A 26,123-nucleotide genomic window follows, 5' to 3' on the forward strand; every position below is an offset into this window, starting at 1 on the left:
TGCAAGGAATATAAGGTGTGCACGCCGCCTGAGGCGTCGTAGTAATGCTGGAGTCGCCCGGCTCGTGAGTGTGCTGAATACGTAATAAAGGAGAGCCACGGGCAGAGTACACCCGCGCTCGCGCTTGTGCAACACAGCCCGGCTCGACTGTTCCCCCGCATCATGTCTGCCTGCTAAGCATCTTCTATCAGTACACCACAGTTGGCTGACGAGGATCTTCGGATCGGCATGTGCAGGGCGGCAAATACCCCGTGCGGTTCCAGGCTACGGAGCCAAGGGTCTCGCCAGCACGAGCATGGCAGAAGGTCGGGGCACGGCACACGGGCGCGGACCCGTGTTCGGGGGAGATGAATTCGAGTTGTTTTCTGAACAGTTGGGTTGCTACTTTCGCGCGAATGATGTAGATGATGAAGAGAAACGCAAGGCGATCTTGCTCGCCTCGCTATCAACGGAGCACTACCGGCTGCTGAGTGATTTGGTGGCTCCAAATAAGCCCAGTGATTATGGGCTATCGTTTCAGGACATCGTGGCGAAAATGAAGACCCACTTGGCGCCAGAGAAGTCGTTGCATCTTGCGCGGTTCCAGTTCGATCACCTCGCTAAGGGTGGCGAGGAGCGCGTTGCAGACTTCGTAGCACGGGTGAAGCATTCGGCTGTGCCTTGCAAGTTCACGACAGAGGAGCGTCCGGCACGGCTCAGAGATCGTTTTATTTCTGGTCTGCGAGACGCAAAGATGGTAGCAGCCATCCTGCGGTTGACCGACATCACATTCGACTCGGCGGTCGGGACTGCTTCGTCTGTCGAGCAGACACTCACGGATGTCCGCACCATTGCTGGCCAGGACGTAATGAGTAGCTCCAGCTGGGGCATGTCGGCTGATCCCGAGGTCCACGCGGTGACCGCGCAAGTGCCGCAGGTCGCGCAGCCCGGAGTCCGCGCGATGACTCAAGTGCCGCAGGTCGCACGCGCGCCTGGCGGTGCGGGACGAGGGCGCGCACCGCAGCACGGTCGCACCGGGAGCGAAGTGGCTTTCCAGGGGTGCTGGGGGTGTGGGGGTCCGCACCTGCGACAAATGTGCCCGTATAAGAACACCGTGTGTTTGCATTGTCACAAGGTGGGACATTTGAAGCGTGTGTGTCGGATGGCGGGGGCCTCCGTTGGGGTCTTGGATGACGAGGTGCGGGAGGACCCCAGTGACCTGGAGATCGGCCTGCAACCGGGGCATGGCGATGCCGGCGGGCCGGAGCAGGAGATGCAACCACGGTTGAGTCTGTTTTCCGTTGGTTCGGAGATGACGACGCCGTTCACGGTGGAGGTCGAAGTGAATGGCGAGCCGACCGTGTTTTGCGTGGACACCGGGGCTGCGGTGTCGGTCATGGGTGAGCAGGCGGCTCGTGGTCTTCGCGGTATTCGCCTGGTCAAGACGGCCTTGTCGCTGTACACGTACACCGGTGAAGCGATTGCACCGTTTGCGAGGGCCGACGTCTCAGTGCGCTACCGAGGTCGACGCGCCCGGCTCTCGGTGTTCGTGGTGCGAGGGGAGGGGCCTGCCCTTTTGGGTCGGGACTGGCTGGCGCATCTCGGGCTGGATCTCCGGTTCGTACCTCCAGGTGTACCAGTGCTCTCTTCGATGCCTTCGTCGAGTACCGAGGGCGAGGTTCTGGCGGCGGGAGCCGCGTCGATGCAACGGGAGCGGCCGTTCGTTGCTGCCTGCGGCGGTGATGTACGGTTCGGGAGCGGCGAGAGCCGTATCAGCTCTCGCGATGGGTTCCCGCGCTTCGGCAGCGTTCGTGAGGCAATGCGCGCCGGTGTTGTTCGAGCAGCTTCAACAGGTTGCGGTGAGCCCGTGGCGTTAAAGGGAGTCGCGAGTCACAACATCGAATCGACAACCAAGAAACGGACTTATGATGTGGGTTGTGGGTTGCTGTTCATTGCATATGTGTTTTTCCTTGCTCTAGTGATGCAGTTTAACGTTGTTGAAATAAATGCCAGCAGTTCCCGTGTGAGAGTGGGTTTGGCGGAGATCAATCAATGGGATTTGTATTATGATCAATGTGATGTGGTGGCTTTGGGAGCGGTGGTGGCGAATAAAAAGGTTGGGTTGGCCTTCCATTGTCCCGGGCCGCGGGTAGTTGCTTTGTCATGTGCTGGGATTTTATCAAAAGAACGCGCTGTACGGGAAAATGAGTTTGCAATAGTTCAAATGATGTTCGTAGTGATTTATAACGAGCCTATGATTGAAGTATGGTTTAAATGGAATTGCTACCGTCTAACTGCCGTGTGGGTCTCGGAGATCGACTCGGAGCCAAGACTGGTGCGCTGGTCGGCGTTACCCCCACCTCTGGTTGCGGGCGCAGCTCTCTGTGTTCGCTCAAGGCCGTTTAGACGGGCGTTGGCGTCTCAACTGATTGTGGTGCGTGAGTTGTTTTGGAGCATTGAGTGCGTCCAGCCAGCGGCGCTGTTCAGCGCCCCCAGCCAAGGTCAATCGAGGCTGGCGCTGGCGCCACGGCTTCCAGACAGCGGGCTTCCGGCCTCGGAATGTTTATCTGCGTCAGGTCTGCCTGAGGGAAGTGGGCCGGAGGCATTTGATGGTGCCGGGGGAGGTTTGCTCGGGAGATCGCCACGGCCTCGCCGAGGGCCATGTCAGCATGAGCCGCCTGGGGGCGTTTCCGCTGTGTAGGGCTGCTGTGCTTTTCGCCTTGCTGCTTCATATCCGTAACGCGGCCAGAGTTTGGGGGGGGGCTGTGTGCACCTCCGTCTTCGGAACCTGGCGTGGCAGCTCCATTAGCTCGCTTTCACGCATTATATGTGATGTGCTGTTATACTTCGCTGTTTTCATTTTTTGTGCCTTGTCTACTATTATACCATAGTCCTTCGTGCTGTTTATGCTTATTATGATGATCATTTAATAATCATAGTTTTAGGAGGGAGGAGTGTGGTGTAGCCTGCGGGCATGCAGGGCGGGGCATGATGATGGGAGGAGGGGTCGTTGTGGTCATCGTATCTGCAAAGAATATAAGGTGTGCACGCCGCCTGAGGCGTCGTAGTAATGCTGGAGTCGCCCGGCTCGTGAGTGTGCTGAATACGTAATAAAGGAGAGCCACGGGCAGAGTACGCCCGCGCTCGCGCTTGTGCAACACAGCCCGGCTCGACTGTTCCCCCGCATCGTGTCTGCCTGCTAAGCATCTTCTATCAGTACACCACAGAAAGGAGATCTTACCTTCCAGATCTGTGACATTCATCATCATCATGATCATCACCGGGCGCAGCATCGGCGGCTACAGCAGCTACAATCCTCACACCGAGCCTGTGCTGGCTGTGGTGTACTTATGTGATGTAAGTGCCTTGACAGCGACCTTACTTTTGGGGCTTCCTTCCACATCGATCCACTTCGCAGCACATTCCTGAAATTTCTTAATACTTTTCTCACTAAAAGGAATGACTTTGCTGTGGGTGTTGATGACATGCATAAAATAGAACCCCAAAGAACTGCCTTCAGAATCTTCGGCAGCACTAGCATGAGACGACATGTACGCCGCCATGACAGCTAGTGAGTTTACAGCTTGCCTGAAACGAAGCGCATGATTGGTTGATGAGCGTGGTACTGTATGCCAAAAGCGCTGTGATTGGACAATGTTTATAAGAAGATTCACAATTTCGGGTGTTTTTTCCATATTTTGAAAAAATGTGCAAGTTTTGTGCATGCCGAGTTTCAGATATGATTTCTATAATGTTTTTACACAACATATAAATACAGGTAGATACACGAGGTGGGTCATGAAACAAAACAAAACAGGAGCTTGGCCCACGGTCTATTGCTGGTATACTGTGTTGGAGTGGCGACCCATGGATGGATGGACCAGGCATTATGTGGCGGAGGTATGCGCTGTACCGAGTGCCCTTCTAGTTAACCTCCGCCATTGAAGATGGACGGAGGTTACTGTTTTCACCCCTGTCTGTTTGTTACTTACGAAATCTAAAGATTTCGTAAGTATATTGATGACTTCCATCCTCTGTTTGTGTGTTTGTGTGTTTGTGTGTTTGTGTGTTTGTGTGTTTGTGTGTTTGTTTGTTTGTTTGTGTGTTTGTGTGTTTGTTTGTGTGTTTGTAGGCATGATAACTCGAGAACAGAAGAAACTACCAATGTCAAATTACACCACGTGATTCAGGAGGGTGATGGCTAGCACTGATTAGATTTTGGTCAAAATCGGTCAAAGGTCAAGGTCACAGTGAGGTCAAACATAATTCCGTAAATTAATGTGGAGAAATGGAGTATTTTTGCTTCGGTCGAAGTTACGAGTTCGTTTTAACTTCGATTTCAATTTTGTCTTCGGTTTTTGCGATCGCTTAGGACGCTTAAAACACGGTTGTCGAAATTCTGGTAAAAATCGGATGTTTTGGAGACGTTTTAAGATTGTATAAAAAAAGATTTCACTTGCCGCATCACAGCTCGTCACGTGGTGCAGCGCGTTCGAGCAGAGGCGTTGTTGATCACGTAAAGGTTTTCCGTGTGCGCGCTGACGGTGTTTTCGATAGAGATGGTGTTTAAAAGTCATTTTTTATCCCAATAAAGGTTATCGTCGTATGCCTGACTCGCTAAGCCATCGGATTATGTAAAGATTGTTGGTGGATAGCCGAATATTACGGTTTTGTGACTTTGATAAAATAATATTAAATAATTGCGTGGAGAAATGGAGATTTTTGCTTCGGTCGACGTTACGATTTTTGATGGTTTGGTACAAAATCATCGTAGAAACTTCTGGTTTGCGTCGCTACCTTCTCGAGAGACAGCTTTTATGAGACAAGGTCAGAGGTCAAGTTGACGATTTCATAAGTACCAGTCTATGACTGCTTGTTTGTGAACAGTATTACGGAAAAACTCCTCGACGGATTTCGACGAAACTTGGTGGGGGGGATTGGGAATAATCCAAGGATCATGCCATTCGATTTTGGACTTGGTCCAAAGTCCAATATGGCCGCTATGGCGGCCATTTTGAAAAAATATTTCAATTTATGTTTTTGCATTTCTACATGTTTTAAGTGATTTCCAACCCCCCCCCCCCAAAAAAAATTCTTAGAGAAAAAAAACAGAAAATTTTGCAACTTTTTTCAACAAAATTTCAATTTTTTTAATATTTTTTTGCATTTCTACATGTTATAAGTGATTTCCAACAAAAAACGTGCCAAACTTATAATTATGGCTGATTTTGGAACTTCAGGTGGATATACCCACGTAAAATCAATTTCTGTCTCAAGGAATCTAGTTATGATGAATGAATTGAGTATGTAAAAGTTAAAAGTAAAAGGGAAAGTTGCAAACTATAACTCTGTGAGCACTGTTGACGTCAATTTGAATGAATAGGATATCAGGTTCACTTGAGTGACCAAACAGTATTGGCGGCGGAGGTTTTGCACTCTACCGAGTGCTCCCCCTTTAGTTCCACCTGTTTTTATTTATTTTGCACAGTTCCAGCCTTGTCCTGTTCTATATCCGATGAGTTGAGACACTGCAGGAACTGTGTGGGCATAGTGTGAACTTTCTTAATGCAGAATCGGAATAATTTATTTTGCCACATTTCAAACCTTAAATTGTTGCTATTCCAGCAGAACTCACCAACAAATTTAAAACTGATTTTGAAGTGCACAAATGGGACGTAGAACAATAGTCCTGCGATGATGAACAAGAAGCAGTACAAGTAAGGTAGCTCTGGGTTGACGACGATTGGAGCGAGCACAAGGTAGATTGAAACGATCATCACCAGTCCTGGGATTACTATTGGAACCTGTGGGAAGAGGTAAACGCATTATTATTATTATTGCTTAAAACATTTCATGACTGAAAGTTGTCCAAGCCATAATTTGTCATTTCAAGACAAAATTTGATAAGTGGTGGGAACCCTTGGCCATGTAATGAAAACGTCGATTTAAGTGCTTTATCAGTTAGAGCATACATCATTTACGAAGAATGTAGATATTCTTTTGATTTAAACAACAGATTTATCAATCTTCCATTGAATATTGGTGTAAAACTGCAGTGTACAATCTTTTTCAAGTGTATCACTCCTGCAAAACATTGGATGCACTGTCTCTCCAAACTGCAACAAAATGATTTGGCAAACTGGTCCAAACATGACTCCGTCAATGGGTGTCAGGTCCCCTTCTAAGACTCCAACGGTTCTACCATAGTCTCATCCCAAAGAAATGTTGGTGGTCCAACTGCTGCCATTAGTTTTTAGCTCATCTACGACAAAATCGAGAAGAGCTGTTAAAGCCATAACAATGTCCTTCAGTCAGTCCTTCCGGCAACGAGCCCATTAACATTTCTTGTTTTTTTCATCGTCGTCCTCTGAAGCAGCTCTCAAGATTGTTTTGAAACTCGGCATGATGATTCATGACGTCGATGTGCAAAAAACGAATGGAGCCATTTTTTGATTTCCATCCAGGTGGTGACATACTTAACTAATAAAGTCAAAATGTAATTTGTTTGGATGTCCATCACATCACGAGATTGTCATCTCACGAGATGTTTCTTCATTGTTTAATTTGAACCTCTTAATTACCCTCACATAAGGAGAGGGAATTGCATTTGTGCCTATTTGTCTGTCTGTCTTTGTTTCTCCAGACAGAACATGAATAGTTGTAATAATTAAAACATACTATTGAAAAACATGCCTGGTGTTGGCTTAAGAGTCATTCCATCTGAAATCACCAAATTTAAGAAAACGTTCCCAGTTGACCCCCTCAGATTTACTTTAAACTTTCATAAAATAGTTCCCAGGTATCAAAATGAAGCTGCGTAAAATTTTAGGTCAATAGATGCAGTCAACTCTGAGATATTGAGGGTTGAAAATGTGGTTGTGGCCCTATTTTTATGGTCGTTGCGAGTATCACAAAATTAATGGCTACTTTTAAACTCCCACAACTTTTTAAATATTAATGCTCGAGCCTTGAAATTTTCAGAGATTATTCTTCTATAACTGCTCTGTAAGAAACAAACATAAAACTGAGTATATCTCTATTAAATTTTATGACCTGATCAGTTGAAATCCAGAAAAAAATGTTGGTTTTGTATGAAGACCCAACTTTGAGACCCCATTTATTTTTATTGACCCATCCCAGAAGCTTGAAATTTTTTCATGTAATAACTGTATGGTAGTAGTATTCAAATACATGTTTACTTTTCTTAATCGGTCATATATAATAGTCATGATCCCTCAAAAATCGAAAATTTTCATTTTTCCCTGAAATTCAGGTGAGGATTGCAAATATATGACAAGGTATATTTTTGACCACTTCAAACTTCAAAACTTGGTTTGACCACTTCAAATTGTTCACCATTGGAAAGAGCATATTCAAGTTTACAAAAGTGTCGAATGAAGGTGAATACTTTGAAATGAAATGAAGTTCACCCTGGGACGTTCACCCATCCCAAAATGAAGGTGAATACTTTGAGCCCCCCCTGGGATGACTCAATTCCACATTCTGAAACCCCAAATGTAGACACACACACCACACACATTTATTTGTAGTAGATTGATCTTCATTTTACTGCTGTTAGGTAATCGACAAATATTTGATTTGTTTATCTTGATCATTGAACCACTCATTTACAATTTGTTGTTGTGGTGTGTGTGTAGCTGTACGTTTACACCCATAATTATATATTCCATGTCTCTGAGTCTTGTGATAAGGTGCTAAAAACAGGAGATTATGTTTTGGCCATTATGTTGTATGTATGTCATTAATTATTTCATTTAATCCATATGGGTGAGCAGTTCTGAATTCTTTCATCCCAAAAAGTTCTCTCTGTTTACGTAATTGTGTGATTGTTTTATTTTCCATCCCATCCTTTTTTTCTGCTATTACCGCTCATCTTTTATACAACGTGAAGACTGAAGCTCATATTTTTTTGTAGTATGTATAAGTAAAGTGATGAGGCATTCATGGTCAACCAGTAGTTTTATCTGGGTTTCTCATGCTGCTCCTGTATGCATTCATTCTTACATTACATCTCTGCATTGTTTCACCAACATACACACACTTGGCTCCCTTCATAAACAGCCTGTAGTAATAATACAGGAGCTTTGGCTGCTACCTATGTGACCTTAACATTGCAGAGCATCCACCATACTTTAGGGGATATCTAAGGATTATCCAATCACATTTCCTTTAAATTGCACAAGTGAAAAAATTGTGCTTTAATCACAAACTGTGTTAAGCTATTTAGAGTTTGACATACCTTGACTGGCCTGTGTAAGTCTTTTTTGGTGAAACGCATTACAATAAGTGCAAGCATCGTCAATCCGTAGAAAATCCAAACAGCAAAGCTGAAATAATTTATGAGCGTGTTGATATCAGCTGGAATGGTGTATATAATGGACAATATGCACTGTAAGAGAAACACAAATTGCAATATGATTTGGATAAGATTTTCATTGAAATAATACATATGATATATAAATTACACAGCGCTACCCGTGGGCAAGGATATCTGGTGCTGCCTGGCTGGCTGAGCTTTTCTCACCGGGGGTTTCAGGATGTGTTGGACATTGAAAAGCGATGTTGGTTACCTTTTGTCTGCGGGCCAGCAGGCAGCACTGCATGACCCCACATCCCAATATACACTTTATAGTGGCCTCAAAACAGATGTCAAGGCCAACGTTTGTTGGGTTCAAACCTTGTCCAGATTCAGAAGTACCTTCAACCAAAATTTGGCATCTCTAGGTGCTATGGTTTGGCCATAAAAGAATAACATACAAATGCACAAAGAAATACACAAACACTTGAAAATCTTCTTCTTCTTCTTTCGGCTGCTCCCGTGAGGGGTCGCCACAGCGGATCATCCGTATGATCCGCATAGTGATTTGGCACATGTTTTACGCCGGATGCCCTTCCTGACGCAACCCTGGTCGCCTCTTACGACACACAAACACTTGAAAATACAGATTTATTATAATTATTATTTTTCTTTATTATTATTTATTTTTTTTAAAGGAAAGGCACTTCCAACCAAATAGTAATCTCGATCTTCTCTGCTAGTTTAAAGTAATAAACAAGCAATCTCCTGGTTTCAGGAGATGCTTCGCCTGCTTCCCAGTGAGATTCTTCAGGCCAATCTCTCATCCCAACTTCCCCAATCTTATAATAATAATATAATTAATCATGAGGTTATTGTTATATATATATATATATATATATATATATATATATATATATATATATATATATATATATATATATATATAATGCGCATACAATGAGAAATACTTTGACAGTGCATGTTAAAAAATTATATTGAATAAGAAATCGATTCAGATAGATAGAGATAGATTCACTGTGAATAGAGAGCCACAAACAACATTTTGGTGTTGAAATTAAATGAGTGGCATGGTTTTAAAATATCCATAACCATTCTTTCGATGCTCACAAAATTTTAGACACATTAATTGAGGATGCGGATTGCAGTTGGGTAAAAGCTGTCGTGCAACCGATTACAGTTGGTCTTGATGGAATGATAACGTTTACCCAAGCGGAGAAGTTAAAAAAATGTCGTGTGCTGGGCTGGATGGAACTCATCTTCGATGATAGTTTTTGCTCTTTTCGTTACTCGACTGGAGTACAGGCTCTCAATGGAAGGCAGACCACACCCAATAATTTCACAGGCAGTCTTTACTATCCTGTTGAGTTGGGATCGGTCGTCCCACGCCAAGCTGCCATAGCAAACTGTGAAAGACGGTGTCAGCCATCAGGACACTCTCCATCACTGCCCGATATAACTTGATCAACACAGGACGGCCGATCCTGAGAATTTTCAACCTTCAAAGAAAGAACAACCATTGCTGGGCCTTTTTCACAGTGATTGATGTTTATCTCCCACTTAAGGTCATTGGAAATATGTATCCCTAAAAATGTAAACTTCAGCATCGTGAATAACCAAGGGTTGAATGGGAGTTTTGTTTTTTCCGGAAGTAATTTCCTTTGTCTTTATGGTGTCGAGTTCGAGATTGTTTGGAGAACACAATTCCACAAGTTTTTCGACTTGATTATAGGAATCACTTTCATCGCTGTTGAAAATCAGGCCAGCAATGGTCATGTGGTCTGCAAATTCCATGAGCAGTGAGCCAGCAGATGATGCAACACGATCATGAGTCAACTCTGAATATTGTTGCGGATTCGCGCCCGCCGGCGTGCGGACGGCCACGTAACTCGAATCGCGGCACGTCGCCCACCGGACGGACAATCCAGTCATGACCCTCTCGGACTAATGCCGGGAACCAGTCACGGGTGGACCTTTCGGTCTCACCGCGATCGTGCCAATCGGCCCCCGCGTGGGATAGGGTTGCTCGCCAAATTCGACCTACCTAAGTACCCACACAGAGGGTAGACCGGGCGATCGCACCTCGCCGCAGGTCGACTTCGGACACGGGCCACTTAAGCGACCCGTTCCGTACTATCGGGATAACCGAGCGGTGTTATTCGTCGGCCTCGACGGTTCGATTAATTATCGGGCGTCTTAGCCCACGACCAACCCTTTACGTGAAGCAAGATGGGGATTCAATGAAAGAAATGACGAAGCGAAGCGGGAAAACAGTTCAACAATAAGCACATTTATTTCGCGATGAACGGAAAGCACACATATACAATTCCACCAAAAGTACATATAAAAGAAGAAGACAAAAAGCAAATGCAACAATGCAGATCTATCCGACTACCGGGCACTCGGCAACACTTATACAATTTTACTTCACAGACGGCGCCGACAACACATATTCCCAAAGCAAAAGAAAAGAGAACCACCCTCCAAGATGAGGGGGGTAGGCGGGCCTGGGGCCGAGACCGTGTCGGGCCTACCCGTCTGATGATGAGACGCGAAGTGGCGGTGGTGCCTCAACTCCCGCGGGCCTCGCGGACAGTGTCTGGTAGGGGGTGGGAAGGGGGCCCCCTTTTGTCGCACTATCTCAGCGCGGGGGGAAACAGGAGGGGGTTGCTGATGCTCGGGGAAAGGAGGATTTCACAAAATCTCGGGTCCCGCGACGAGCGTCTCCACCACGACCTCGGTCGCGCCGCCGGCCTCTCCCTCCGCAGTTCCCCTAATCCGACGCGAGCACCCCCTCAACCGCCTTCGCCGCCGCCGCCTCTCCACAGCTTCGTCCGATCGCCCTCTCCGTCTCCTCTCTTGACTCGTCCCAACTCTTCACTGGCTCCGCGAACTCCCAACTGCAAACTGCTCCTCTGCGAACTGCCAACTGCGAACTGCCAACTGCGAACTGCCAACTGCGAACTCTTACTCAACTCGTCTGACGAACGCAGTCGTTTTTATAAGCCCCGTGGCTTCGCTCTTTCACCCTTGACCCTCTGCCTCCGACCCTTCACCTCTCTTGCTGGCTCCCCATTGGCCCGAGGAAAAGTGGGCGTGAATGCTTTTTGATCCATGAATTTGCATATAGCGACCGCCCTCCAACGCCCTGGAGGCAGGGCCAAATCGCCCCTCGCTCACCGATTGGACGGAACAAAAGTGGGCGTGAGTCATTTTTGATCCGTTTTTCTGCGGAAAGTCCGTGATGTTTTTGAACACGCTGCTCGGTGCGCGCCCCGCACGAGTCCAGCATCGGTGCCCACGAGTGGCGCGAGATGACGGTGATGCGATGGTGGCGAGTTGTGACGGTAAAGGTCGTGGCGGTTGTGGTGAAGCGGCGTTGTGGTTGGTGGTTGTTATTGTGAAGCGGCGTTGTGGTTGGTGGTTGTTATTGTGAAGCGGAGTTGTGGTTGGTGGTTGTTGTTGTGATGGCTGTTGAGACGTGGTTGGTGGTGGTAATAATGGCGGCTGGTCCAAAATAAAGATAGTAAAAGAAAAACGGCTATCCTGAAGTCGCAGCCCTCATGAATGACATTTATTCCCTCTAGACAACGGGTTTGGGCCTAACTACACATATACTTACCGAGATATCTCACCTAAGGGACCTGAATGGTGGTTTGCGAATTTGGTCAACCACAACACTACCCCCTCCCCTTTTTACAGACTCGTCCCGAGTCGTCAAATTTTCGTGTCCCATCATGTGTAGTTTTCCCCTAGTACATTTTACCTACGGATCCCTGAGTGCGACATTCATGGTATTCGTGTCCCCAAAATAAATAACCTGAGGGCTGAGTAACTACCTAAACAAACTCACTCACACGGACGACTTAAATAAAATTGCCGGCGCTAAGACAAACATGCTGGGGGCGCACTCATATGTACAGTACATCTTACCTTAACTTACAAATTTTACACTAAACCATGGCCCAGGATCAATGAACTCTGCAAAAAGAAAGCAGTTAGCAGGGAGCCAGGCTGCTCGCATGCAGTCTCTGACTCAAATAATGCAGGTGACAGGGAACGTGGCCGGCTGCTCACACGCAGTCCAAGGCCTTCCCTTTTTAACTGAACGCAGTGAACCACAACGGTGCATGGGCTGCACAACGCAGTCTCCGTGCCAGCTCAAGTGGCACACGCAATGAACACAACGAATGGATGGATGAATGGTTTGAACTGAACGCAGTGAACCACAACGGTGCATGGGCTGCACAAACGCAGTCTCCGTGCCAGCTCAAGTGGCACACGCAATGAGCACAACGAATGGATGCATGGACACAAACACGGTGCACGGGCCGCCACTGCAGGCCCGTGTTGTAGCTGCCAACAGGGCAGTTCTTGCAGCTTGCAAACTGTTGCCTTGATCCTGGCGCACATGGCAATGAACAGGGGGGGGGGGCAAAGCAAAAATTGAACGGGGCTGGTGAACAGGGGCAGTGGGCATGGCATGGCAAAGGCAGCAGGCAAACACAGCCCGCAGAAGAAGGCCGCTGCAGGCAAACACAGCCGGCAGACGAACTGGCCGGCACAGGCCTTGAAGAAAAACAGCCAGCCGGCAGATGAAGTGAGCCGGCACAGGCCTTGCAGCAACACAGCCAGCAGATGAAGCTGGCCAGTCTTTGCCGTTCAGCAACGCAGACAGCAGATGAAGCTGGCCAGTCTTTGCCGTTCAGTGGAGGGAGTGCGGTGGTGCTGGCCACTCGGAAGGCGGGCTCGGACCTACCTACCTGTCTCCCTCCCACCTATCGCCTTTGCCTGTCACTGTACATACCCACTCCCTTAATTTGTCAAACCCCAATTTAGCCCCAACTTATTTTTTTGTTGTTTTTATTTTTACTTCCCCACTATAAATCGTCCCCTAACCCCCTTTACTGTCCTTGTTCGGCTAACCTATTCTGTCACCCAGCCTACTCCCAACCCCTACGTTCCCTTCCCGGAGGGGAATAAGGGAGAGCTAGCGTCCTGTGTCGAGGCCCAACTCAAGCCTCAGAATGGCCTCCCCAGAGTTCAGCGATCTAACCCAAAGTGGGTCCAGCGGCCCACAACGAGAGCGAGGGGATGGATGGTGCGGAGGGGTACACTTCCTAATCTTCCCTATCCATTTAACTGTTAAACGACCCCGGGGCTTTCAACAAGCGCCTCTCGCTTAAACTATTGGTTCTATAAACCCAGATTCCCGTCGCCTGTGTTGGTGTCCTCACAATTTCGGGCCTCGCCCCCCCCCCCAATTTTCTCTCCGTGCCCTCACACAGTCTCATGGCTGGGACACGTGGCTCCCTTTGGCAGGCACGACCCTCTGCCGATTCTCCCGCTATGGCACCCCCGGGCACTACACTGCCTCCGAGCCTACCAGCTCCCTAACACCGGGGAGTGCCCCCCATGGCACCTCCCCTGAAACGCACACGTGGCAGGCCGGCCTCCCGGGCCCCTTTCCGAGGGTCACCCGTGCCCACAACACTGCCCACGCGGCTAATGGCGCCCCGGGCCCCCGCACCAAGCAGGCGCACCCGTGCCCACTACGCTATCCCGGCCCCCCATGGGCCCTTGGCCTACCACGGCCGACTAGCCTGGTGCCCGGGGTACCCACTCAGCGATACTCACCTTTCGCAGCCACGCTCCCAGCCCGTCAACAGGGCTCCTGCACCCCTCCAAATGGGTTTCGAGCCTACATTCACACCAATAACAAAACGACCTCCATTTTTCAATTTAACTAACCCCCGAACTCACTTTATACTGACCCCAGGGTCCCTTGGGCGGGAGTCACTCCTCCCCCCAATCACTCATCGCACCATGCATTCCCCATTCGCTCCACACACACAGACCCGCTGGCCTCACTCACTCAACAAGTGCTCACCTCACAACTCACCAACTCTTCAACACACACACCGCTGAACTCTGTCATCCTGCTAACTACATCCCCTAACTAGCTCGTGCTCCCACGTCGTCCCTTACACTATAGCACGTTCCTTTTAACACTACGTAGCTAAGCTACGTCCCCACTACACATTCAAAGTCTGTCTCTGTCCTCAAATAATCCCAAATCTCTAAAATAACTTTCATTTCCCAACCTAAAGCTCACTAAATCCCTCTACCTCATCCATTCCACGGGCCCCATGAGGACTTACCCCTGCCCCATGGAGCCGGTCGAGCTAAGCTAACCCTTCCCCCTAACTAGTTTCCATCCTGTGCCCCGGGTAAGGGGGTCTTCCACCCCCTGCCCAGGAATCCTGTGCACCCGAAAGTGAGGCTTGCTTTTTTTTTTTTTTCCCATGCGCAGCACCAGCGCGGCAACTCGCGCACTTTGCACCTGCCCGTGACGTCATGCAGCTGCACGTGTACCTCGTCCCTCCTTGGACGGTACCATCCGGCAGGGATACTCCTGCCGGATTCCAACCCCACGTGCAGCCATGACATCAACGTGCGCATACAAAAAAAAAACACAAGCCCCACGTCTCGAGGGGTTCCCCACGCGAACACATGTGCTTTGCCCGTTGGAGTTTAACACACACGATCGCGCGGAGAACCCGTCCGGTCCAAATCCAGAATCCTGCCTAAACTTTGTCCGTCCGCGGGATCGGCAAATCCACCGCGTGCGTTTCCGGACCGGGACTTCACTATCGCAAGCGAGCACGTGGCGGCCTCGTGCGTTGCACAGCACAGACCTCGTGCTCACTGCTGGGTGAACCCGGCACGGTCCCCGAAACAACTACAGCCGCTACTCGGCTTTCTTTCTTCTGTCGCCGTCGTCGCCATCCGACCCACGCACACCTGCGTGTTACGACGCTCACACTCCATTCCATTACATTCACACCGGGAGACGCGGCTGCGTGCTACCGCATGCCAACCGACATCTCCCTCACATACCGCTCTCTCACACACACGGTCTCCCTTGCACAAACCATACCACTCACACGTGGTGCTCCATTCACTCGCGCGGGGGCACTCACCCGCGGTGCCTCATCCACACACCGTCCCTCACTCACACACGCGGGGGCACTCACCCGCGGTGCCTCATCCACACTGGCCGTTTCATCCACACACACGGCCTCACTCACACACGGTGCCTCACCCACACACGCGGGGGCACTCACCCGCGGTTCCCCATCCACACTGGCCGTTTCATCCACACACACGGCCTCACTCACACACGGCGTGCTGGGAAGCACGTACTCTGGCACCATCGCCACCACACCACTCACACACGGGGTCGCTTCCACACACGGGGACGCACTCACACCTTGCACCACACACACAGGGACAACCACACTGGGGATTCGTGTCCCCACAAGGGTCTCCGGGGCCTCTATACCCCCCAAGCTCTCCGTGCACCTGTCCACAGCACTCGTCCCCTCGACCACGCAAAGCACGACCGAACTCACCTGGTCGTGACTCGCCTCAAGGGGGCAGACTCCCTCCCCTCGTTCCTGGAGGAGGCTATCCCGCTGCTCGCACCGGGTCCCGACACACTCCGCGAGCTCAACCTCATTATCCTCCACTACCTCCGTGTGTGTGTGTGCGTCACTTACCCCGTCTTCATCGTGCAGTCTTCCCTCTATCATTCCCATCTCCCGTGTCTCTGCCAACTCTTCACCCTTTACCTCCCTTGTCTCTACTATTTTTCTTTCCTTTGTCGTCACCTCGTGTCTCGTCTCACACGTTTTGGTCTCCCCATTTAATTTTTCCCTTTCGGTCATCGTCACGACCCTCGCCCAACACGTCCCCCGAATTATTTTTTTACCCGTCTCCACCGCGGGCCCGACAGCCGTTGTACCCCCTTCCAGTTCGTTCGCTCCCACACGTGGAGTCGCCATTTTTATCTCCCTGGTCACGGCCTTCATGCCCGCCTGCAGGCATCGGCCCATGTTCTGCGTCTCACCCCGCAGCTTTTTCATTTCTTCCTTCATGTGCTGTGTATTCGCATCCATCCTCGCTTTCATTTCGTTTATAAATTCATTTGTATTTGTATCCATCTTTTCGTTTATGCTTTTTATTTCATCCATTTTTTGTGTATTCGCATCCATTTTCGCTGTCATTGCCGCCAGCATGGTGCATAGCTGGGCTATGTCGGATGCACTCAGCTGAGCCGTTTCGGCATGAATCAGGAGGTTTTGGTGGAGAGGGGGAGGGGAGGTGTCATACACCACGGCCGCTGCCGCACCTATTTCGGGCTCTGGGTTCAGTTGGGCGAGTTCGTTTTCCTGTACAACCAACATTTCCTGCACGGGGATTTCATCCTGGACCATGGATTCCACATTACTACACATATACATTTCTAATACCCCCGGCTCCCGCTCGCCTTGAGACGCCATCTTGCTTCTCTTAAAGGGTTAATTTCGCTCGCTCGTAATTTGGAGGGAATCGGGGGTCGCTCCTCTCACCCCTGGACCGATTCCCGTGAATTTAGCCGGAGACAGGAGAGCCCGTTTTCCCGTTCTCCGATACCAGTGCCGCGAGGAGGGCGATGAGTTTATATCGCACGACCTGACACCAGTGTTGCTGATTCGCGCCCGCCGGCGTGCGGACGGCCACGTAACTCGAATCGCGGCACGTCGCCCACCGGACGGACAATCCAGTCGTGACCCTCTCGGACTAACGCCGGGAACCAGTCACGGGTGGACCTTTCGGTCTCACCGCGATCGTGCCAATCGGCCCCCGCGTGGGATAGGGTTGCTCGCCAAATTCGACCTACCTAAGTACCCACACGGAGGGTAGACCGGGCGATCGCACCTCGCTGCAGGTCGACTTCGGACACGGGCCACTTAAGCGACCCGTTCCGTACTATCGGGATAACCGAGCGGTGTTATTCGTCGGCCTCGACGGTTCGATTAATTATCGGGCGTCTTAGCCCACGACCAACCCTTTACGTGAAGCAAGATGGGGATTCAATGAAAGAAATGACGAAGCGAAGCGGGAAAACAGTTCAACAATAAGCACATTTATTTCGCGATGAACGGAAAGCACACATATACAATTCCACCAAAAGCACATATAAAAGAAGAAGACAAAAAGCAAATGCAACAATGCAGATCTATCCGACTACCGGGCACTCGGCAACACTTATACAATTTTACTTCACAGACGGCGCCGACAACACATATTCCCAAAGCAAAAGAAAAGAAAACCACCCTCCAGGATGAGGGGGGTAGGCGGGCCTGGGGCCGAGACCGTGTCGGGCCTACCCGTCTGATGATGAGACGCGAAGTGGCGGTGGTGCCTCAACTCCGCGGGCCTCGCGGACAGTGTCTGGTAGGGGGTGGGAAGGGGGCCCCCTTTTGTCGCACTATCTCAGCGCGGGGGGAAACAGGAGGGGGTTGCTGATGCTCGGGGAAAGGAGGATTTCACAAAATCTTGGGTCCCGCGACGAGCGTCTCCACCACAACCTCGGTCGCGCCGCCGGCCTCTCCCTCCGCAGTTCCCCGAATCCGACGCGAGCACCCCCTCAACCGCCTTCGCCGCCGCCGCCTCTCCACAGCTTCGTCCGATCGCCCTCTCCGTCTCCTCTCTTGACTCGTCCCAACTCTTCACTGGCTCCGCGAACTCCCAACTGCGAACTGCTCCTCTGCGAACTGCCAACTGCGAACTGCCAACTGCGAACTCTTACTCAACTCGTCTGACGAACGCAGTCGTTTTTATAAGCCCCGTGGCTTCGCTCTTTTACCCTTGACCCTCTGCCTCCGACCCTTCACCTCTCTTGCTGGCTCCCCATTGGCCCGAGGAAAAGTGGGCGTGAATGCTTTTTGATCCATGAATTTGCATATAGCGACCGCCCTCCAACGCCCTGGAGGCGGGGCCAAATCGCCCCTCGCTCACCGATTGGACGGAACAAAAGTGGGCGTGAGTCGTTTTTGATCCGTTTTTCTGCGGAAAGTCCGTGATGTTTTTGAACACGCTGCTCGGTGCGCGCCCCGCACGAGTCCAGCATCGGTGCCCACGAGTGGCGCGAGATGACGGTGATGCGATGGTGGCGAGTTGTGACGGTAAAGGTCGTGGCGGTTGTGGTGAAGCGGCGTTGTGGTTGGTGGTTGTTATTGTGAAGCGGCGTTGTGGTTGGTGGTTGTTGTGATGGCTGTTGAGACGTGGTTGGTGGTGGTAATAATGGCGGCTGGTCCAAAATAAAGATAGTAAAAGAAAAACGGCTATCCTGAAGAGTCGCAGCCCTCATGAATGACATTTATTCCCTCTAGACAACGGGTTTGGGCCTAACTACACATATACTTACCGAGATATCTCACCTAAGGGACCTGAATGGTGGTTTGCGAATTTGGTCAACCACAATATAATATCGGGGACAAAAAAAACAGCCCTGAGTTGTTCAAGGTGATCTGAGAAATTTTCAAACCAATTTTGACCACCTGTGGTCTGTCTGAAAGAAAATTCATAATCCATTTCCAAATCGAACCATCAAGACCAAGTGCATCAAGTTAAAATGAAGTTTGAGGTAAAATCGTATTGAAAACAGAACTAAAATCTAAGAAAACTAACCCAGCATATGTTGGCATTCGTTTATCTAGACTCGATGGTTCAACTCGTGATGGAGAGCGAGTGAAACATCATCATCAACTGAACAATTAGAGCGATAGGCAAACTGATAAGGGTCAAGTGAAACAGGAAGAACAGATTTCATGTGGTGTAAAACTAGACGCTTGAAAGATTTCATTATGATAGAAGTGAATGCGACTGGTCTATAATCATTTAGGCAACTCACCGGGGAATGCCTTGGCACAGGGATAATGATGGACTTCAAAACATGGGGAATTTTTACAAAGTTGAAGTGACCAGATGAAAAGTAAAGTTAGAATGGGTGATGGTTCATCAGCACACAACCGCAGCTGGCTGGGACTGAAACCATCAGGACCAGTCGCTTTCCTGACCTTCACATTCATCAGAACGTGCCAACTGTACTATACATATATATAGTGTTACGGGTTTTGCCAGTCCGGGTCATGAGTGGGCTTCTATGACCCTGTAGCCGACGGGTCACAGATAACTCCATGACACGATGGTTTGCTAAGCAACCACAGTTGCCATCTGAAACAATTAATTTAAGTAGGGTCCTCACGTACAAATCCCGTGTTATCTTCCCTGCAAATTGATCCCCCCAGATAAGGCCGACGTGCTCAATGCCAAACCTCTTGTCGATCAGAACAGCCAAGCGACACCGTTGGTGGGATGTTGGCGAATACTAGCCATAATGAAGTTGGGGCAGAACTCCCATTCTCTGCCTAACGAATTGAGGAAAAGGTGACCAGACAGGTTGGAAACGCTTTATAAAAAAATTACAAAAGCAGGTGCTGTATCTACAAAGCTAAAACAGTCACAAAGAAAGATCTTACCCCTAACACACGAGCCCCTTCCTCGGTCATCTTATCACAAATCTACACACACATGTCCCTCAAGCATTCTGGGAGAAGGGGAGAAGAAAGGTTTATCGACAGAGAAACAAAGTAGGTGGGGTATGGTGTTGACCCTGGCCTCACCCGTACGTTAGCTGGACGGCTCATGTGTTAACAGAGTGTGTAGTGTGGGTGAGTGAGAAGTCAGGTCGGGGGATCAGTGTATGTAGGTACATGTAATGTTAGTTCTGAAAATAACTGTTGTGGACTTGGGTGACACTCCGCAAACCCAGGTCGAGTCAATGAGGTGGGTGCACTGGAAGGTGCAAGGGTGTGGGATGCATGTGTCAGACATGTTGAGAGAGATGTCAGTTATGGGGAGAATCACCGTTGTCCCTTTTTATGCTCGAGAGTTTGTGGTTAGTACTGCAAGGCGCATAGCATCTCCACACTCCATTCACCTGCTGCTCTGCGCCCATCCCTCTGCGTTCTCAGTGCTTGTCCCATTGCGTTACCTCAAAGCTGCTCTGGAACCACCTGAATTCTCAAACCACCTGATCTCTCGAACCAACTCCAGTCGAGCTCTTCTCTCCCTCCTCAGAACTGGATTCAACTCTGCCCTCAGAACTCGAGTCAACTCAACTCTGCTCTGAACTGCTCTGCCAGGGATCTCATTACCCTCGCTTCTGTTGCCTCATGCGTCCGCTTTTTGTGATCCAGCCACACCAATTAGCTGGTGCTCTGTAATCCATTCATCACGATTGGTTCAAGATACACGATGGGCAGGGCTGCCGGTACAACTCCACCAGATCTGCCGGCGTGGTGATAACAATTCTGGTAGCGCTGGTGTCTTAGCAGTATGGCGATAACAAAGCTGGTGGTGTTAGAGGCTTGGTTCTGCTGTCATAAACGTGTTTGAGATATGCTATTGAGGTGTTGCTTTCAATCAACCCCCACCCGAAGTCTCCCTCCACACCCTCCCTGGCTCCAAGTCCTCCATACCCCCCCCCGACACCAAGTCCTCCGCACCTCCCCAACCCCAAGTCCTCCGCACCCCCCCCGACCTCAAGTCCTCAGCACCCCCCTGACCTCAAGTCCTCCACACCCCCGACCTCAAGTCCTCCGCACCCCCAACCCCAAGTCCTCCGCACCCCCACCCCCAAGTCCTCCACACCCCCCACCCCCAAGTCCTCCGCACTCCCCGACCCCAAGTCCTCCGCACCCCCTGATCCCAAATCCTCCACCCACCCCCGACCCCAAGCTCTCCGCACCCACCCCCGACCCCAAGCTCTCCGCACCCCCGAACACAAGTCCTCCGCACCCCCCCGACACAAAGTCCTCCACCCCTCCCCCACCCTAATCCTCCACCCCTCCCCCGCCCTAATCCTCCACTCCCTCTCCAACCCCAAGTCCTCCACCCATCCTCCACAAACAAAAAGACAAAAGGAGGGGGTTGGTTTAGTTACCACCACCAAGGTGGACAGAGGTTATGTTTTCACTCCTGTTCACCTGTTTGTTTGTTTGGCTGTGAGCATGATATCTCAAACAGTTATAGATGGATTCGGACGAACCATGGTGGATGACTTGGTTATGTGACAAGAACAAGCCAATTAGATTTTGGTTCAGGTCTGGATGCAGATCCAGCCTATCGAGTGCCATTGTAGTTTTTTGTTTTTTTTGGATCACTCGCACATTACCTGTAGGGTGATTGCATCACCACCTCTGAGTGCCATACACACACACACACACACACACACACACACACACACACACACACACACACACACACACACACACACACACACACACAATTACATTTTTACTGTGAATACACTCACACATGCAATTATGACAACTCTTCAACAAAAAAGCCTCAGCCCCCCCCCCCCCAACTCTGTCCCATCTCCTGTATTGTATTTTCTTCAAAAATGTATTGTTACGTCTGAGTGTGTTAACACGGTATGCCTCAACATCGACACCTTGTCTGGAAAAATGGCCAAATGGCCTCTTAATGCACTGCGTTCAGTTATTATTCTTTCCCGTCTCCCAAGGTCGCCAAAATTAACGGCACAGACACATGGGAAGCAGATGTCTCAAACGTTTTCTTACATTTTAACGTGCTTATTTTGTATTGAGTATGGGGGAAAAGATGCACGAGATAAGCAGTTCGGAACAAACCAAGCTAATCACAAGAGACAAAGAGGAGAATGGCTACACAAACTTGGATACAACCCACAAATCACACTGACACAAGCATGAAGTTTTGCAAGTGGGAACTGTCCTTTGTCTATGGTGTACAGATGCAAGACTCAATGCAGCCTGCTTTTGAAATTCAGGTGCGAGACAAGATCCAGTGACGAAGCGAGTCCAAAGATAGAGTAAGCCAGACATGAATAGCCCCTTAACCAGCCCTCGTGACCCTCTCTGTCCTTTCCATATGAGTTTGCCTGGTCTGCTTTCCATCCTCTCTCCAGGTCCTTCTTCTTTCTCAAAGTGCTTTTTTTGCACTTCGTGCACGTGGAATTCTCCTGTCTCTCCGAAGTCACTTCTTGGCTCCATGTACGTGCAGTTCCACTCTCTCTCCGAGGTCGCTTCTTCCCCTCTTCAAAAACGGTGATACAAGCTTGGATCAATCCCTAACCTCTTCAGAGGCAACCACAATAATGTTCTGTCTCACAAACTCCTCTGTGATCAGCTTCTTATTCTCCTCTTCCTCTTGGGTGGAATCCTTCTCCGGGCTGTCCCACCCATGGGGCAGCATCAATAAAATAAATATATTGCCACGTCTAGCTCCACAGCACAATTGCGCTGCCCATGGCTGGCACACACTGGCCAGAGGTCGTGATGGATTTGCAGCCCTTTTCCTGAGAGGAATTCCTCACCTGTCCCTGCCCACAAACGAGAGGTGTTCACACACACAATGTTACTCTGACTATCCTGTCTATAAATTACATACGCTGCCACTTCAGCATCACGTGTAACAAAACGACTTGCTTTGACAGGTCCCTGTTACGTGGCAATCTAACGGACTCGAAACACACCGACCATACTACACTTACCACCGTCTAGCCCCAGATCCCTTCCCCCTTTCCACATAATATTCTTTAACCGACTCACATTGAATATGACTGCAGGTGAGGGTGTAAGGAGTTTCACGTTAATGAACGAGATCACTTTAACGAGATGTCCTTCTCTTGCTGCCACGTAGGAAAGCCTGGTTAAAGCAAAGAAAATTCCACGTGTGGTGATGCTGCATCTTGGAAGTGTCTAATTGAGCAGCAATAAGATAACATATGGCAGCTGTCAAACAAAGCAAATTGTCTGCTATTCATCTCCTCAACAAGAGATTGCCATGATCGTCTGTTTAGTCCACTTCCTGAATCCTGGGTGCTCATGATCTTTGGTAAAGTTTTGACAGGCATAGTTTAACATCCACAAGATTATATGAAAAAGTTTCTCACCGTCCTCCTGTGAAGCAGGTCCCATTAGCAGATCCAATGGTAGAAAATGCGACAAAAACAGGAACCATCCAGGCCATGACACCAAGAACTCTGTCTCCAAATGTCTGTGAAGAACAGACGGTGCTTGGAAACCATGAATACTCTTTCTGATCATTCCGTTTATTTATCTTACCATGATTCATTCCTTGGTGAAAAAAAAAAAATTGGCCAAGTCTGTTAGTCTGTACCGTTTGTCTGTTTGTTTGTCACACTCTTTTTGGCCACAGTTTTCAAGAAATCGTTCTGAATTTGTGTGTGTGTGTGTGTGTGTGTGTGTGTGTGTGTGTGTGTGTGTGTGTGTGTGTGTGTGTGTGTGTGTGTGTCGGTGACCGGCCATGGACAGCGACACTTAATTTTGGTGAAGATCTGAATCCGAATCCGGATCTGAGAATTTTTCAAGTGATTCTTCACCATTGAGAGATCGGACCAAAAACGATTTTTAGCACAATATCTCAAAAAGTTATGGAGGGGATTCGGATGAAATTTGGTGGACAGGTTGGGTGTGTGACGAGGACAAATTGATTCGATTTTGGTGAAGATCTGAATCCGGATCTGGATACGATAATTATTTAATTTCAAACTGTTTCTTCAACATTGAGAGGTAGGGCTTAAAACGATATTGCATGATATCTCAAAAGCTTGTGGACAGGTTGGGTGTGTGACAATAACTAATCGATTCGATTTTGGTGAAGATCTGGATCTGGATTCGAGAATTTTTCAAGTGATTCGGACCAAAAACGATATGTAGCACAATATCTAAAAAGTTAACGGATGGATTCCGCAAAAACTTCGTGCGGATCGATCGGGTGTTCGAAAAGGACCAATTGATTCAATTTTGGTGAAGATGCAAATGTAGATCCAGATACTAGAAGTTTTTTAAGTGATTCTTCACCATTGAGAGATGGGGCCAAAAACTATGTATCGCATGATGTCCCTAAAAGTTGTGGACGACTTGTGACAAAACGAGGTGGAAGAGTTGGTTGGGTGACGAGAACAAGGCGATTCGATTTTGGTTGAGGTCCGAATTCATATCCGACCCATCAGTGGGATCCAAAATTTAAACTGTTCAGCCTGGCGGAGGTGTGGGCTCCACTGATATGAGTGCCATTCCGTTTCTCCAAGTGTCAATACGAGTGGTTTTTCATCTTTTTATTGTCCTGCTTTGTCCAACATTTATTTAACAGTTACTCATCCATTGACCATATAACCTACTTTGCGTTTGAACGTCTGATTGCAAGGGGTGCATGGTGGAGTACTGTGCTGTGATGCTTTACCACAGCAACGGCTTGAGATTGCAGGAGCTCCGACGCAGTCATGACGGTGAGATAAGCAATGTTGATCAGCACGTAGCACACCGTGACCAATGGAATCCCCATGATGATGGAGAGAGGAAGATTTCTGTGGGAAAACAGTGCGACATTGCATGATTTATTTACACCTTGCATGTGACGCACGTTTCAAGTTCTCTGTAATTAGCCCGTCCCCCAAGTAGTGGAAGATGGGGTTTTGAAATCGTGTGTGTCCGTGTCCGTGTCCGTGTGTTCGGGCCATAATGTTTTTTTTGCAATTTGAGCTTTTGTTATCAAATTTTCAACAAAGCTTCATTATGAAAATGTGGAGAAGACAAATTTATCATTTTGTTGAGACAATTTTCATGTTTTGTATAATTGTTATAATTATTGTTGTTATTATTATTATTGTTCGACCCTTTTTTGGCCTTTTTGCTCTGTTTTTAACTTTTTTTTTTCTCATGGTTGGAGCAACCCCACCCCATGCAGAATATTTTAATTATAATTGTGACGTCATAGGTCACGTGATATGGCAACCATCTTGGATTAAATGCAAAAAAATTAAGCATTATATCTGAAACTGCTGATTGGAAAAATTTGAAACTTAACCCATCTCATTCTACTCCCAATGGGGAATAATGGATTGTAAGGATGGGGAATCGGTGAAGGTGAAGTGCTCTACCAGCCATAAATGTTTCAATCAAAATCATTATTATCGTTCGATCCTTATTTGGCCTTTATTGCTGGGTTTTTTTTTTTTCAGCAACCACTTGTCCGATTCACACAATTTTCAGGTCTGAGCGACTCCCCCCTCCCAATGGAGAATATTTTAATGATAATTGTGAAGTCACAGGTCACTTGATTTGGCAGCCATGTTGGATTAAATGCAAAAAAATGAAAGCATTATATCTCTGAAACCTCTGATTGGAAAAATTTTAAACTTAGCACATCTCATGCTACTCCAAATGGAAAATAAAGGATTGAAAGGATGACGTCGTCGGTGAAGTGGTAGACCAGCCATAAATATTTTAATCAAAATCCTTGTTTACCATCAATATGCAATGTGTACTGTATATCCAGGCTAACCGGGCGTAGTGGCGTGCGCCTGTAATCCGGCTACTCGGAGGCTTGATGACGGGATCTCTGCACTGGGCCGCGCTATGAGAGGGTGTAGGGCAGCCCGGAATCATGGCGAAACCTAATCCTTATCCCTGTGTCAGAAGATGTGACCAGGGTTGCGTCAGGAAGGGCATCCGGCGTAAAACCTATGCCAAATCAGTATGCGGATCATAATGGATGATCCGCTGTGGCGACCCCTAACGGGAGCAGCCAAAAGACGAACAACAACTGTATATCCAGGCTGTAACATTTTTACCAATTGAGCTTTTGTCATGAAATCTTTAACAAACCTTTATTATGAGATTATGGAGAACACAAACGAGTAAAATTTATAATTTATTTTTAACTGTCATTCTCGTCAAGTCTAGTTTCAGTACCAAATGTATGTGGATGGATTTTGCATTTTTAGATGCTTTGTAGTTTTTATTTGCAATAAAAGTCACTTGTTGAGTATGTGGCAGTAAAAGTAAACCCAATGAGTGAGTAATTTAAAACAAAGCTTGTCGGCAACAGAAAAAGTGATGTGCAA

The 26,123-nt window shown here is 48.5% G+C and overlaps 1 protein-coding gene across 7 annotated transcripts in view; it reads right to left on the reverse strand.

The window, feature by feature from the left end:
- Positions 1-26,123, reverse strand: part of SLC7A9 (solute carrier family 7 member 9) — a 105,210-nt gene that overhangs the window by 6,094 nt on the left and 72,993 nt on the right. For 5 of the 7 annotated variants that reach the window (XM_085889026.1, XM_085889027.1, XM_085889024.1 and 2 more), the window contains 5 exons: positions 24,461-24,584; positions 23,148-23,251; positions 22,804-22,900; positions 8,240-8,389; positions 5,615-5,783 (listed from right to left, as the gene is read on the reverse strand). In XM_085889026.1, the coding sequence (XP_085745152.1) occupies positions 5,615-5,783; positions 8,240-8,389; positions 22,804-22,900; positions 23,148-23,251; positions 24,461-24,584 (644 nt within the window). Of the gene's footprint in view, positions 1-5,614; positions 5,784-8,239; positions 8,390-22,803; positions 22,901-23,147; positions 23,252-24,460; positions 24,585-26,123 lie in introns of those variants that run through there. The other 2 variants (XM_085889025.1, XR_015060250.1) reach the window with 2 other exon arrangements.

The sequence above is a fragment of the Eptatretus burgeri genome, chromosome 7 (assembly GCF_056783735.1).
Source record: "Eptatretus burgeri isolate ZD-2024b chromosome 7, Ebu_testis_v1, whole genome shotgun sequence".
Classification (NCBI taxonomy): domain Eukaryota; kingdom Metazoa; phylum Chordata; class Myxini; order Myxiniformes; family Myxinidae; genus Eptatretus; species Eptatretus burgeri.